This window comes from Sinocyclocheilus rhinocerous, unplaced genomic scaffold (assembly GCF_001515625.1).
Source record: "Sinocyclocheilus rhinocerous isolate Xijiao unplaced genomic scaffold, SAMN03320098_v1.1 scaffold2033, whole genome shotgun sequence".
NCBI classification, from domain to species: Eukaryota; Metazoa; Chordata; class Actinopteri; order Cypriniformes; family Cyprinidae; genus Sinocyclocheilus; species Sinocyclocheilus rhinocerous.
The window spans coordinates 83746-96379 of NW_015635542.1; the positions used below are offsets into that span (position 1 = coordinate 83746).

General features: G+C 36.0%; 1 protein-coding gene across 1 annotated transcript in view; it reads right to left on the reverse strand.

The window, feature by feature from the left end:
* Positions 1-544: 544 nt before the first annotated feature.
* Positions 545-12634, reverse strand: part of LOC107747312 (fibrinogen C domain-containing protein 1-like) — a 45479-nt gene continuing 33389 nt past the window's right edge. Inside the window, exons 2-3 of the mRNA XM_016561777.1 lie at positions 1590-2069; positions 545-553 (exon numbers count right to left, since the gene is read on the reverse strand). Of these exons, the coding sequence (XP_016417263.1) occupies positions 545-553; positions 1590-2069 (489 nt within the window). The remainder of the gene's footprint in view (positions 554-1589; positions 2070-12634) is intronic.

The following is a 12634-nucleotide window of genomic DNA, read 5'->3' on the forward strand; positions in this document are numbered from 1 at the left end:
AAAATATTAATTTCATTACACAATTTCTGATGATAATGTCACCTCTGTACAGCATTAAATGTAAATGAACCTTTCCGTGGTATACGTGATTCATATGCAGCTTCTGTGCCTTGAAACTTCGATTGAAACTTTCGCTTCTGATATATAAGGACTATTTCAGAGAACTTTTATCTCCATTACTAGCTTTCAGATTTCAAACTGGCTGGAGATGGTGATAAACAGCTTCCAATGGGTCCTACATTGATGACAAAAGCATTTAGCAAATGAGCCACGGTTTGAGACAGTATAAATTGTGAGAACAGACCAGCGGGGTGGCAATTGAACTGAGGTTCAGACTCAGGGAAACATAGCAAGTGTTAACGCAGCATTATTCTCCCCGAAACATCATTTATTATGGATTCTGTCCATTTCCCAGAAATTCAATGGTTTGACAAAAGCTACTGCTGAGCTGAAGTCACACCTGCTCAGTTCTGCTCATGTAGAGACTGTATTGTAACAGTGATTTTAGTTTTTTGGTGCACCACTGTTGACATATTAATCTAAGTTATTGCACCTATAACACAATTAGAAGAAGAACTGTTAAAAAATAACTACTTTAAAATAACTATTACTATTAATATGTCAAAAGTAAATGGGTAGTTACTTTTGTAAAGAGTTATGACATGCTATGCAACAGCAAAAACTATTCCAGTGTTTCCCCTGCCATTATTTTAGGGGGGCGGTCCGCGGTTAATTTTATTTAATTATATTTTCTCTATAGCGCCAGATCACAACCATTTGAGTAAAACTATCATCATATCATACACACACAGAAATGTAATGGTATTCACGGCAACCCGTCAAAATAAACGTTCGGTTTAACTTGAAGGCATTGGCAGAAAACTATTACTATTGTTGAGTAGAATGTATGTAAGAGGCTGCTACTACTACTACAATTATTAAAACCTTATTTTTAAGGTATAAGCATTCAATATTTCTTCAATGTTTTAACTGTAATATTAAATGACCTTTACGTAAACCTAGGGGAAACACTGTATTCTGAATAGCATTTAGCTATTATTATGATTATTATTATGCATGCAGCTTTTAAGGCCACATATTAATTGATTCGATTCAAAAGTTAATTCATCACACTGCATGATGACAAAAATGAGTTAGTGAAGACAAAAGCGTGATTTAAAAAGGTGAAAAACTCCTGCGATAGAACCAAACATATATACATTTTGTTGTAAATTTTAACCAAAAATATTTTAAAGGGGTCATATGATGCGATTTCAATTTTTCCTTTCTCTTTGGAGTGTTACAAGCTCTTGGTGCATGAGCTTTGTAAAAATCTACGCGTTTCAGAAAGGCGGGGCATAGAGGAGAAACAATAATGTACAGTATGTGGAAAATAATGTTTTTTTTTAACCTTAAACCGCATAAACACATTTCATTAAACCAAATACACAAAATACTGTTCTTTTTAGCAGCATCATATGACCCCTTTAAAAAAGAAAGAAATATGGCCATGCTATGTCAACTACCCACATGTATGTACCTCTGAAGATGCAGCTGTTCTGCATATGTGTGCATCTGTACGCCATTACCTGTATAAGTCTGCTCTGTTCAGTCTGCAGTGTATTCAGGTCCTGTCCCAGGTTGCTTTGTCCTCTTCTGAGAGACTCATAGTCCATCTTCAGCTGTCCCGCGTGGGCAGACAGCTTAGCAACTTCCTCTGCCAAGTTGACCAATAGCGCTCGATCCTGACCTTTGACGGACTTGAGATCCGTATCGTGGTCGGTGAGCGAATGCAGCAAAGATGTCTGCACGCCTTCCAGCCGCAGGAAATTACTGTTATAATCAGGGCAGTTGGGGTCGATGAAGATATTGATGCGTGATCCATCACCCCTCTCTACTGTCACCAATGCATTGGCTTCGTCCTGATTGGTGCTAATATGAGGCGGGCCGTCCGACATGTGGGGAGCCTGGTAGTGGTTCATAAGAAGAATGGTTCCCGTCACTGTGACTGCGAGCAGAACGGCCACGAAGAGAAGGATGGTACATAGCAGATAGCTACAACTCATCCTCTGCAGACAGACAGAGACAGAGGAAAAAAAGACACAGAGAGACAAAGAGAGTTGAAGTCATCATAACATCATAATCATCATTACCATTTCTGCAGAACAGAAAGTGCTTTTTAAAGCCCGTCGGGGATAATACTGCAGTCTGACAAAACTGCAGGAAAGACAAGGAAAGAGAGATGGGGGTGTTCCTGGCCCTGCTCTCCTCTCCTTTCACAACTTGGCATGAGCATCATCTGTTTGCTCTAATAATGTTCACTTCTTAGTGACATAGTTCCTCTTTTCTTGCAAACACAAACAACCCTCTTTTCCCCTCTCGGCTCTTCTCTGTATATTTGAATCAGGTTATATGATGAAGAATCTCTGTAAAGTAATTTAAGTCTGAGAAAAGGGCTACAAAAATGTAAGCATGTATTATTATTTGTATTAATAAAAATCATAAGTATAAAACTGCAAAATTTCGTAATATCATGCCACACTCTGCAGTGTCATAATTTAACTACATTAATTACATGCAACTGCAACTGATTAAGGAAAGACAAGGAAAGAGAGATGGGGGTGTTCCTGGCCCTGCTCTCCTCTCCTTTCACAACTTGGCATGAGCATCATCTGTTTGCTCTAATAATGTTCACTTCTTAGTGACATAGTTCCTCTTTTCTTGCAAACACAAACAACCCTCTTTTCCCCTCTCGGCTCTTCTCTGTGTATTTGAATCAGGTTATATGATGAAGAATCTCTGTAAAGTAATTTAAGTCTGAGAAAAGGGCTACAAAATGTAAGCATGTATTATTATTTGTATTAATAAAAATCATAAGTATAAAACTGCAAAATTTCGTAATATCATGCCACACTCTGCAGTGTCATAATTTAACTAAATTAATTACATGCAACTGCAACTGATTACATGTAATCTGGATTACAAAATCTAATTCGAAAAATTACTTGTAATTAGATTTATTTACATTTTAAAATACTCGTAATCAGACTACAGCTACTTTTTATTGATTACATGATTACATATCAGTCATATCATTTTGTGTACATTCACACAAAGACCAGTCACTAGTTAGATGGCTACACAGCATTTGACTACTGGATTTACAAAAATCATTTCAGGTTTAAGTGGTTTAACATTGCATCAACTACTAATTAACACATTAATTTTAATTTTAATTATCACTGACTGGGTTATTTATGTATTACTATGTATTTGGAAGGCTTTTGTCTTTCAAATACATTAAAATGCACAAATTCACATTATATCTTATTTACATGCACAGTAATGCAGGGATTCCCAAACTTTTCTGTCATCTGAACCTCTTTTACCTAATATATTTACTTGAAGTACCACTGAGATTTTAAAATAAGTATTTTAATAAATAAGTATCATATTTGCATGTTCACAGTTCTCTGACGTTGGTTAATGGTCACATGACATGCAGGTAAACAATTAAAATATTTCAATTTTTAATAAGTGTTTTATTTTGATTGATGTTATTTTTAAATTATTTATTTTAATTTAACATTTTTCATGATTTAATCAATCATTAGCTTTTCATTATACTCACAAACCCCCTGCAGTTCCTCTAGGAACACCAGTTTGGGAAACCTTGACGTAATGTTTAATGCACTTCATGTTGTTAATTACAACAAATTGAATATATTTTCTTCATCTTAGTGTTTTTATATCAATATGGTACAATGTTACCCTATTTAAATCAATGTGATAAGCAAATGAGGTCAAAAGTAATCTAAAAGTAGTCTGATTATATTACCTAAAATGTGTACTGTAATGGATTACGTTACTAACTACAATTTTTGTCATGTAATTTGGAATCAGTAACTGATTACAATTTGTTAGCAATCTACTCAGCTCTGCATATAATACATCAGAAAGTAAAATTATGCAACCTACTCCACTGTATTGTAATCATACCATTCACTGGTATGAATGGAAGTCAATGGATCAAAAAGTGTTGTGTGAAGCTTTATTTGGTAATCACGGGTTCTTCATCAGAGAAATGCTTCTCACAAATCTGAATCTCAGAACCAGACATAGGCACCATGTTTGTGAGTGTGTGCTGTCAATGTGCATTATCCATTCACTCCATTACCCATTTTGCGCAGTTAATAAACTCAGCTCTCCATCTCTGGTTCTCCCTTTAATGGGAAAAATTAAGCCACTTTGAGTTTACCATCCAAACAAATGTGTGTGTGAAGTCTGGACATGTGTGTGTGTGCATGCAAGGATGCACTTGCAGTGGAGGTGTGCTCTCTGTGTAAAATATGCAATTTCCTGAATAAGCGTGTACACATATGTTCTTTTTTTTCCCAAACCTTCCTGTTCATAAATATGCTAAACAGCCACACTGGCATTGGCCCATACTCATGGGTGGTTAATGGCTTGCTTTACGAGTTGGCTTTTACGATCGACTCTAATAAAAAGATTTCGGAGAAGCACTTCAGTGAACAGTTTACTCAGAGAGACCAGAGATCTTCCCTCCTCCATCTCTGAGGGCTGGTGGAACATGTCGAGGCACTAGATGTGATAAGCTGCTGGTATGATTTAAATAAGATCAAACCACACAGAATTTTTTGCAAACATTTTGTTATTTACACTAGTCTATCCTTCACAGAATTACTTCTGACACAGGTGTATGGTTTTGGTATTCTGTCAAGCAAGTATGTTTTTTCCCCCCAAGCTTTCCAAGGACAGAAATAGGGTTTACAAAATAATACATTAATACGTGAATGTATTATCATGAGCTAACAATGAACAACAACTGTTAAATAGTGTTCATTTTTAATAATATTAATAATATACTATAATATCATTATTAACGTGTATTTACATGTATTACATTTTTATTAATATTTTATTGACTCTGTGTAAAATATGCAATTTCCTGAATAAGCGTGTACACATATGTTCTCTTTTTTCCCAAACCTTCCTGTTCATAAATATGCTAAACAGCCACACTGGCATTGGCCCATACTCATGGGCGGTTAATGGCTTGCTTTACGAGTTGGCTTTTACGATCGACTCTAATAAAAAGATTTCGGAGAAGCACTTCAGTGAACAGTTTACTCAGAGAGACCAGAGATCTTCCCTCCTCCATCTCTGAGGGCTGGTGGAACATGTCGAGGCACTAGATGTGATAAGCTGCTGGTATGATTTAAATAAGATCAAACCACACAGAATTTTTTGCAAACATTTTGTTATTTACACTAGTCTATCCTTCACAGAATTACTTCTGACACAGGTGTATGGTTTTGGTATTCTGTCAAGCAAGTATGTTTTTTCCCCCCAAGCTTTCCAAGGACAGAAATAGGGTTTACAAAATAATACATTAATACGTGAATGTATTATCATGAGCTAACAATGAACAACAACTGTTAAATAGTGTTCATTTTTAATAATATTAATAATATACTATAATATCATTATTAACGTGTATTTACATGTATTACATTTTTATTAATATTTTATTGACATGTTCATTTGGATTTACATTATTTAAATTATTATTTAAATGCATTTAAATGTAGTTTCCAACAAATGTTTATAATAATAAACTATGATGCCAGCATGAATGACAAGATAAAACAAACCAGGCATTATTTAAAATTGTTTTCCAGGTCCTTCATAATTCACTGATATCTGATGCTTCAAATTTATTCAAGCCAACTGTTCATTCTAAAGGACAAATGTTATATTATTTAACAGGTATGACTGATGCGCTTAAATTCTACATGTAATCCAATTGAACTCAATCCAGTAATGCTCCTTGGACAGTTTCCTTTTGAACAGCTGTTTCATCTAGATTAAAAACTGCTAAAACAGATTCATGCGGCAAACTCTCAAAAGGTTGAAGGCAGTATTGATAGATGGACTATACAGTATGAGCCATTTTCCCTGCAGATCAACCGTCATTGTGACTGCTTTCTCTTCCATGTTCTGTTGCTGATTCTCTCCAGCTGAGCCTCAGTAGATTGATAGCTAGTTTTGCTTGTTGTATTTTATTGAGTGAAGACTGCAACAACTTCAGAACTGAGTATCTCTCAGAGTGTCTTTCTCTCTCTCTGTCTTTGTCCCTTTTCCAAACCTCTCTCACACACAGACACATACACACGATATTCTAAACACAAGCAACACCATAAATAGGCTACACTGATCATTTCTATGTGCGAGGTCTGTTTTCTCCCACACACTGGTGCATTCACCTGAATTTTAATTTTAAAGCCCAGACAGATGAAGGGTGTTCCTGCAAAAAAATAAATAAATAAATAAACAGTTTTGCATAAAATATTCAGAAAGCAACGACACTTCAGTAGATATGACATAGATGAATCCATAAGAGGCCTGACATACAGGGAAGAATATGATGAAATGCAGAATATAAGCCAAATGTGTGTGTGCGAGAGTGGCATTTTGATAAATATGCCGTCCAAAGGCAAACGCAGTAACTACACATCCGGCCAAAATTGAGTTAAGTCCTAAAATGGGCTTTGTGACATCTGTTCTGTCTTGTGACAAAGTCTCCTGGTTCAATTTTGTCCCGTTTCAGAGAAACGAGAGTGTCAAAACTGCAGTAACTACAAAATCCAAGCTAATACCAAGGCAAACCGCAGTAACTGCATTCTGGCTTTGTTTTCCCGGCTTTGACACTGCAGATCCTGCGCAGTCTGCCTTGGTATCCCGCGGCCAAATGATGGTTGAACTCGCGTTAAAATGCAAATATCCAAAGATGGGTAAGGAAGATAGCAAAATATTATCTCCTAGCAAGGCAAACGACAGCTTTATAATCAGTTAACATTAACTAGCCAGTCGCTAGCAAATTAAACAGCCTACCTGCATTGCTTCATATCCACTCTGACAACGTAATGATAATCTGATTTAGAATCGCGTTGATGTTTGTTGATTTGGACGTCTCTCCACGTTTCAGGCAGCTAATCCAATTGTAACAGGGGTTATTCTTTCAAAAGTTAGCTGGCTCCAGTTAAGTTATGTAATTCATCAATGAACCGTTCTGTATGAAAGTTATATGGAACGCAGTTTGCCCCCTATTCGCAGGCATATGCCATATGACTACCAGACCAGGCAAATAACAAATTCTTAACTGATAAGTAATCATTCTTTTTGCACAAATCACCGTTTAATTTGTTAACATAGCCATTCGAGGAAGGCTTTATGACCAAGCGGAATCCTCTGCCGCCTGGTCGCTCCTGGTTCACAGCGAGCGGGACTCGCGCTGTCTGCAATTCCCTGCACCGTCTGCGTTTTGATTTCAGCAAATCAGTTTGGGTGAATGCAAACAACGTGATTATCATGAGCACAACATCCAGCTAGGCAAGAAAACATGCAATCTACCTGAGGGATGACTTCTTTCACTATTTCACAGGCCAGTGGTTTGTGTGTAATGTGTGTGACATTTTTTGTATGACATTAAAATTCCTTTTAGATTAATTGTACATAAATACGTTTTACAATACGCAAACAAATGAGATTTTTTTCTGAGAACCTTTCATCCACCTTTTATACATATGCTTAACTGCAGACATGGAAATGATGTAGTACTGGATGTGGTACAAATATTTTGAGCATCCCTTATTCTGTCTCTTATTTTCCTATAAAGAATCACAATTATCCCTTATTTTCCTTTATGACATCCCTAGATATATTGTTAGGCAAAGTTCAAATTCTGTGAATTTTTAACTACTGTTTTAACTACTTGGTCTGTAGTGATTTTTTTTTTAATAAAATGAGCAAAACACTCTTTGTGGTGAAAGGAGCTTTATACAATAGATTAATTTAGAGCAAGCGGCTTTATAGTATTTAACATGTATATAAAATAAAAAAACGGTGTCGCCAGTGTCAGTGCCGCTTTCAGTTAGAATTACATCTTGATTTTCTGCTAGGAAGCAGCTCTCCAGTGTGGAGCTAGGTGGAGCTAGCCAGTGACAGAATCTTTTTTATTAGTTAATCAATAAGAATAAGAATAAGAATAAGAATAAGAATAAAAATAAAAATAAAAATAAGAATAAGAATATTACATTAAAGGGATAGTTTGGTTTGCATAGATTTAAGCTTGATCTAGCACAGAACTGTTTTGATTATTATAATAATATGAGGTATTTTAAGAGAGCTACTGTTGTGAAGTCTTATCACTTACCTTTATTTTGTTCTATATCCATATGACTTACAAAAGAAAATGTTAGGCAGTTTGATGCATCACTCAGTTACTTTCTCATTTACCATTTAATTAACTGTACGAAAAAGTCTCTCTGTCATCTCATTCTGTGTGCCAAATATATTTATTTTACATTGTAAAAAATTGTATAACTGTAATTGTACAATAGTAATATAAGTAACATTTTCAAAAGCTGAAGTGATTACCTTGTTTTATTTATTAGTTAGAATATGTTTAACTCAATATTTTAACTAATTGTAAAAGCTGAATAATCAATCAAAGCCTACTGTTTAAATCGGTGAAATAATAATTGATTAGTCACTTAATCGTTCTAATAACCATTAGATTAATCGGTTGTCAAAATAACCGTTTGTTGCAGATCAAAAAAATCTGAAAACCCAAGTAAAAATGCTTTTTTTGCATTACAAATTATATTATCAGCTATTAGTGTCATGTTGTTTCTTTGTTTTAATTGTTTAAAAATTCGAAAATATTTTGTTTATTTTCAATTAGTTTTTGAATTCAGACTTTCAGTGTGGTCTCAGATGTTTGGACCCACTTTATATGCTCCAGTCATTCCAGGAACTAATGATATGTCAAGCTTTAAGTTTAATGGTATGAGAGATTGAAGCCCTTATCTTGGGCAGTGCTTGTCTGACTGTGTCTGAGTCTGACCAGCGATGTTTGAGCTGAGAGGAGTTGGGCACACACTCACAGAATGTCTGCATCAAACAAACACACATAAAACTAAATGAAGTGTTGTTTTTCTTTGCCATTTGGTGTGTGTATATTCAGGTTTGCCTATACTTTGAGGGTCAAATGTCCTCACTCCTTGTGAGGACATTTTATGTTTCCATACAAGTTAAAAATGCTCATAAATCAGGCAAATCACGCTTAGATCACAATCTAATGTGCACAGGTTTTTGTGAAGGTTAGGTTTAAGACACATACAATTAAAACAAAAACAATGAAAGTACTGTACTCACTTGAGATGTACTCATAGAATATTATATTGCATTCTATTATATAACTTATCAAACAAACCTTTGTGTGTGTGAGAGTGTGCCCTGGTATTCCCTACATCGTGGGACAAATAGGGTATAACCCTGTGATTTATAAGCTTTGCAAGGTCAAAATTTACTGGTATTACTATCATTGTGGGGACATTTGGTCCTGTGAGGGTAGGTTTAGGTTTAGGGTAAGGGGATAGAAAATAGTTTGTACAGTAAAAAACCATTACACCTACTGAATGACCCCATAAACCATGAAAACCCAACATGCGCTTGTATAAACTCAGCTGGCAGAATCATCCCTTTGCTCTAATAACACCCTTTTAGTAATATAGCTCCTCTTATCTCGCAAACACATAAGGTCACATATACACTTTCATAAGCATCTCATCAGATTTTCTTTTTAATGTCTCCGGCAATAACAGTGGACAATATTACATTAGCTTTCCGCTATATGGTAACAGAATCAGACCATTGAAACATTAGGAAGGCCTATCAGTGCTCTCTGTATGGCTGCTTTCAGGAGCAGAAGATGGTCCTGTTCCAGTCACTCTTACGGATCTGGTGTGTTCAACCGAACAGCAAAATGGTGCATGTTATTCCTAAAAAATTAGGTTGCTGTGACTCTAAAATACTTCCTTTTTATTTTTTAGACTTTCTTATTTTTCTACCCCTCACATCTAGCCACCTATAGAGGCACCTTTTTGTGATCAAATCAATTCCTAATGGATAAAATAAAATTTTAGCCTGCAATTTGTCCTCATTTATTATTATTATTTTTTTACACAGAAATACATCACATTATCGAAGTAAAATGGCCTGCAAATATGGTTTCACAAAATTACAAAATATCTCATTCTCCAGTTTGTGAAAACAAAACATTGAATGTTGTTTACACTTTAAAAAATATAGCCACAAGACATTATAGCTGTTACCATGAGACTAATGTGATAAAAACACTTACTAACCTTGTCTGCACAGGTTTCCAATCTTTCTGATCACATGATACACGCATGGATACCATTGGTTATGAAGACAGAGTGAGAGCGAGAGCAAGAGTGTTCCAGATCTGCATGTAAGGTGTGCATAAGCTGACTAATTGTTAAGCAAATTTAGAGGTAGAAGCTTTACACACATTCTGTCCTCTGTTTCAGACAAATCATAAGCTTGAATTACACCAGTTAGCTGCGAGAGGAAGAAAGGAAGAAACAGAGGAAGTGATGAAACAGAGTGTGGTGGACAACAGAGAGCCTGAGGAGATCAGACCACCCATACTAACTTCAGAGTATTCTGACAGCCAAAACGTTGCTGTTTCAGTACTAACAATAAGAGAGACAAAAAAGACAAAGAGAGAAAACAATGAGAGTGAAACAGAAAGAAACAAATTAGACTTTATGAGTTTGTGGTGCTCATATTGTTGCAGTTTTCACCCAGTGAATAAATAAAAATCCGTAAAATCTTAGTCTTGGCAGGCTTTTCGTGAAAAAATTATAGGACATAATTTTTTGAGTGTGTCTAGGAACAACATCATCTGTTGACCAAACAAGTTTATCTGGCAAGAACAGGTGGCCAAATGCTTGGATTTTGTTCACTAATACTACGACAACATGTACACTGTGATATAGTATTACAATTTAAAAGTACATGATTACACATCAACACCTGTATTGCAGAAATTAGATTTGTGCTTCGACACTGTATACAAAAAACAGCTTCATTGGTCAGCTTTTAAAATTCTTATTATCCATTTTCCATATACTGTAGGCTCACATTAATTTCCACATGATAAGCCAAATCCATTTTATTTTAAAATTGACATAATAAGACATGTACTATTGAGTAAGGACACACTAAATTGGTTAAAAATGACAGACATAATGTTAAAATGTAAAAAAGAATTCAGCTTTGCCATTACAGGAATACACACACACACACACACACACCTCACAATATTGCCATTTTGACTTGGTGAACATAAGACACTTCTTTTAAAAAACATTAAAAAATCTTACTAAGCAACAAAAACACAAATGGAAAACACTTAATTTTCAGATAGTTTTTTTTGGAATTCAAGAGATTAAGCTAAGACAGAAGCCTAATAAATTATTTGTAATATGTTTGATGCAAAAATATGTACTGAACTGAAGAATTAATGCATTTTTCCCTGTCATTCTAATTTAATTAAATTGAGTTTAATTTGTTGTCATTTCTTCTCAAATTCACAATCACAAATTGAAAAGAACAAGAATTCCCAACCCTGCTGTTCACTAGGGGTGGGGGGAAAAAATCGATACAGCATAGTATCGCGATATTTTTTCTGCGGCAATACTGTATTGATACACGGATGCCAAGTATCGATCTTTTATTATTCTATTTGGTAGACTAATAAAATCAATTTCTTTACAATCCACTAGATGGTAGTGTTGAGTTTTTTTCAGTTGAGGTCAGCTGGGTCACCTTCAGCATGCAGTAAGTTAGGATGGCCTCACATTAGAGGATTTTAAGGCCGATTTTAAGGCCGATTTGCACCCCCAAAGGATCGGGGGGTGTGGCCCGATTCGCGGCTTGTCGCAAACAATTATTATGTCCAAAACATCCTCTATTGTGTGGGGTCATTACGATTATTTAACTGCTCCCGATCAAGACGGAGCGTCGCCGAACTCAAAACGTAAATATCAAACATGTTTGATATTTACGACTCTTGATCTGGCTGCCTCTGACGTGATACCCGCGATAGCCAATGAGAGCGAGCAAGCGTCACCTACCGGATGTTGCGTGCTTCTATAGCTGAAACTTGTTAGCCACAAACATGCCATGAAAGCAGAGAACATCACCCATATTCTTTGTTATGTGAAATCGTTCCTACAATCATCAAGTGTGTGGTCCCACAGTCTGGTCGAATCGTCTAGTGTGCACGTTCAGAGGATTATATGGCAAAAAATCGGTTGAACTGTCTTCATGTCTGTGGTCTCCCATGGTTTTAAAATCGGTTAAGATTTGAAAATCATCTAGTGTGCAGCCAGCTTTAGTAAAATAAAGATGGCGGCATTGCGGAAAGTTATCATTAAAGCCCCGTCCGCGTTTAAATCGGATGTATGGACTTACTTCGGATTTGTAAACAAGGAGGGGATGTAAGTAGGGATGCACCGAATTTTCTGCAGCCGAAAATGGCATTTTTGGTTTTCGGCCGAAAGAGAAAAATGGCCGAAAATGCGAGCCGAAAATATAGGCTACATATAATAATAATATATATGGCACGCCGCGCCCCGCCCGGCAGTGTTCAGCTCGCATGTTTCACTCTCCTCATCACTGCGCGGTTTGACGCTCAGCTCAATATTCCGCTCTATGAATGTGCGTTCCGCTCGTGTAC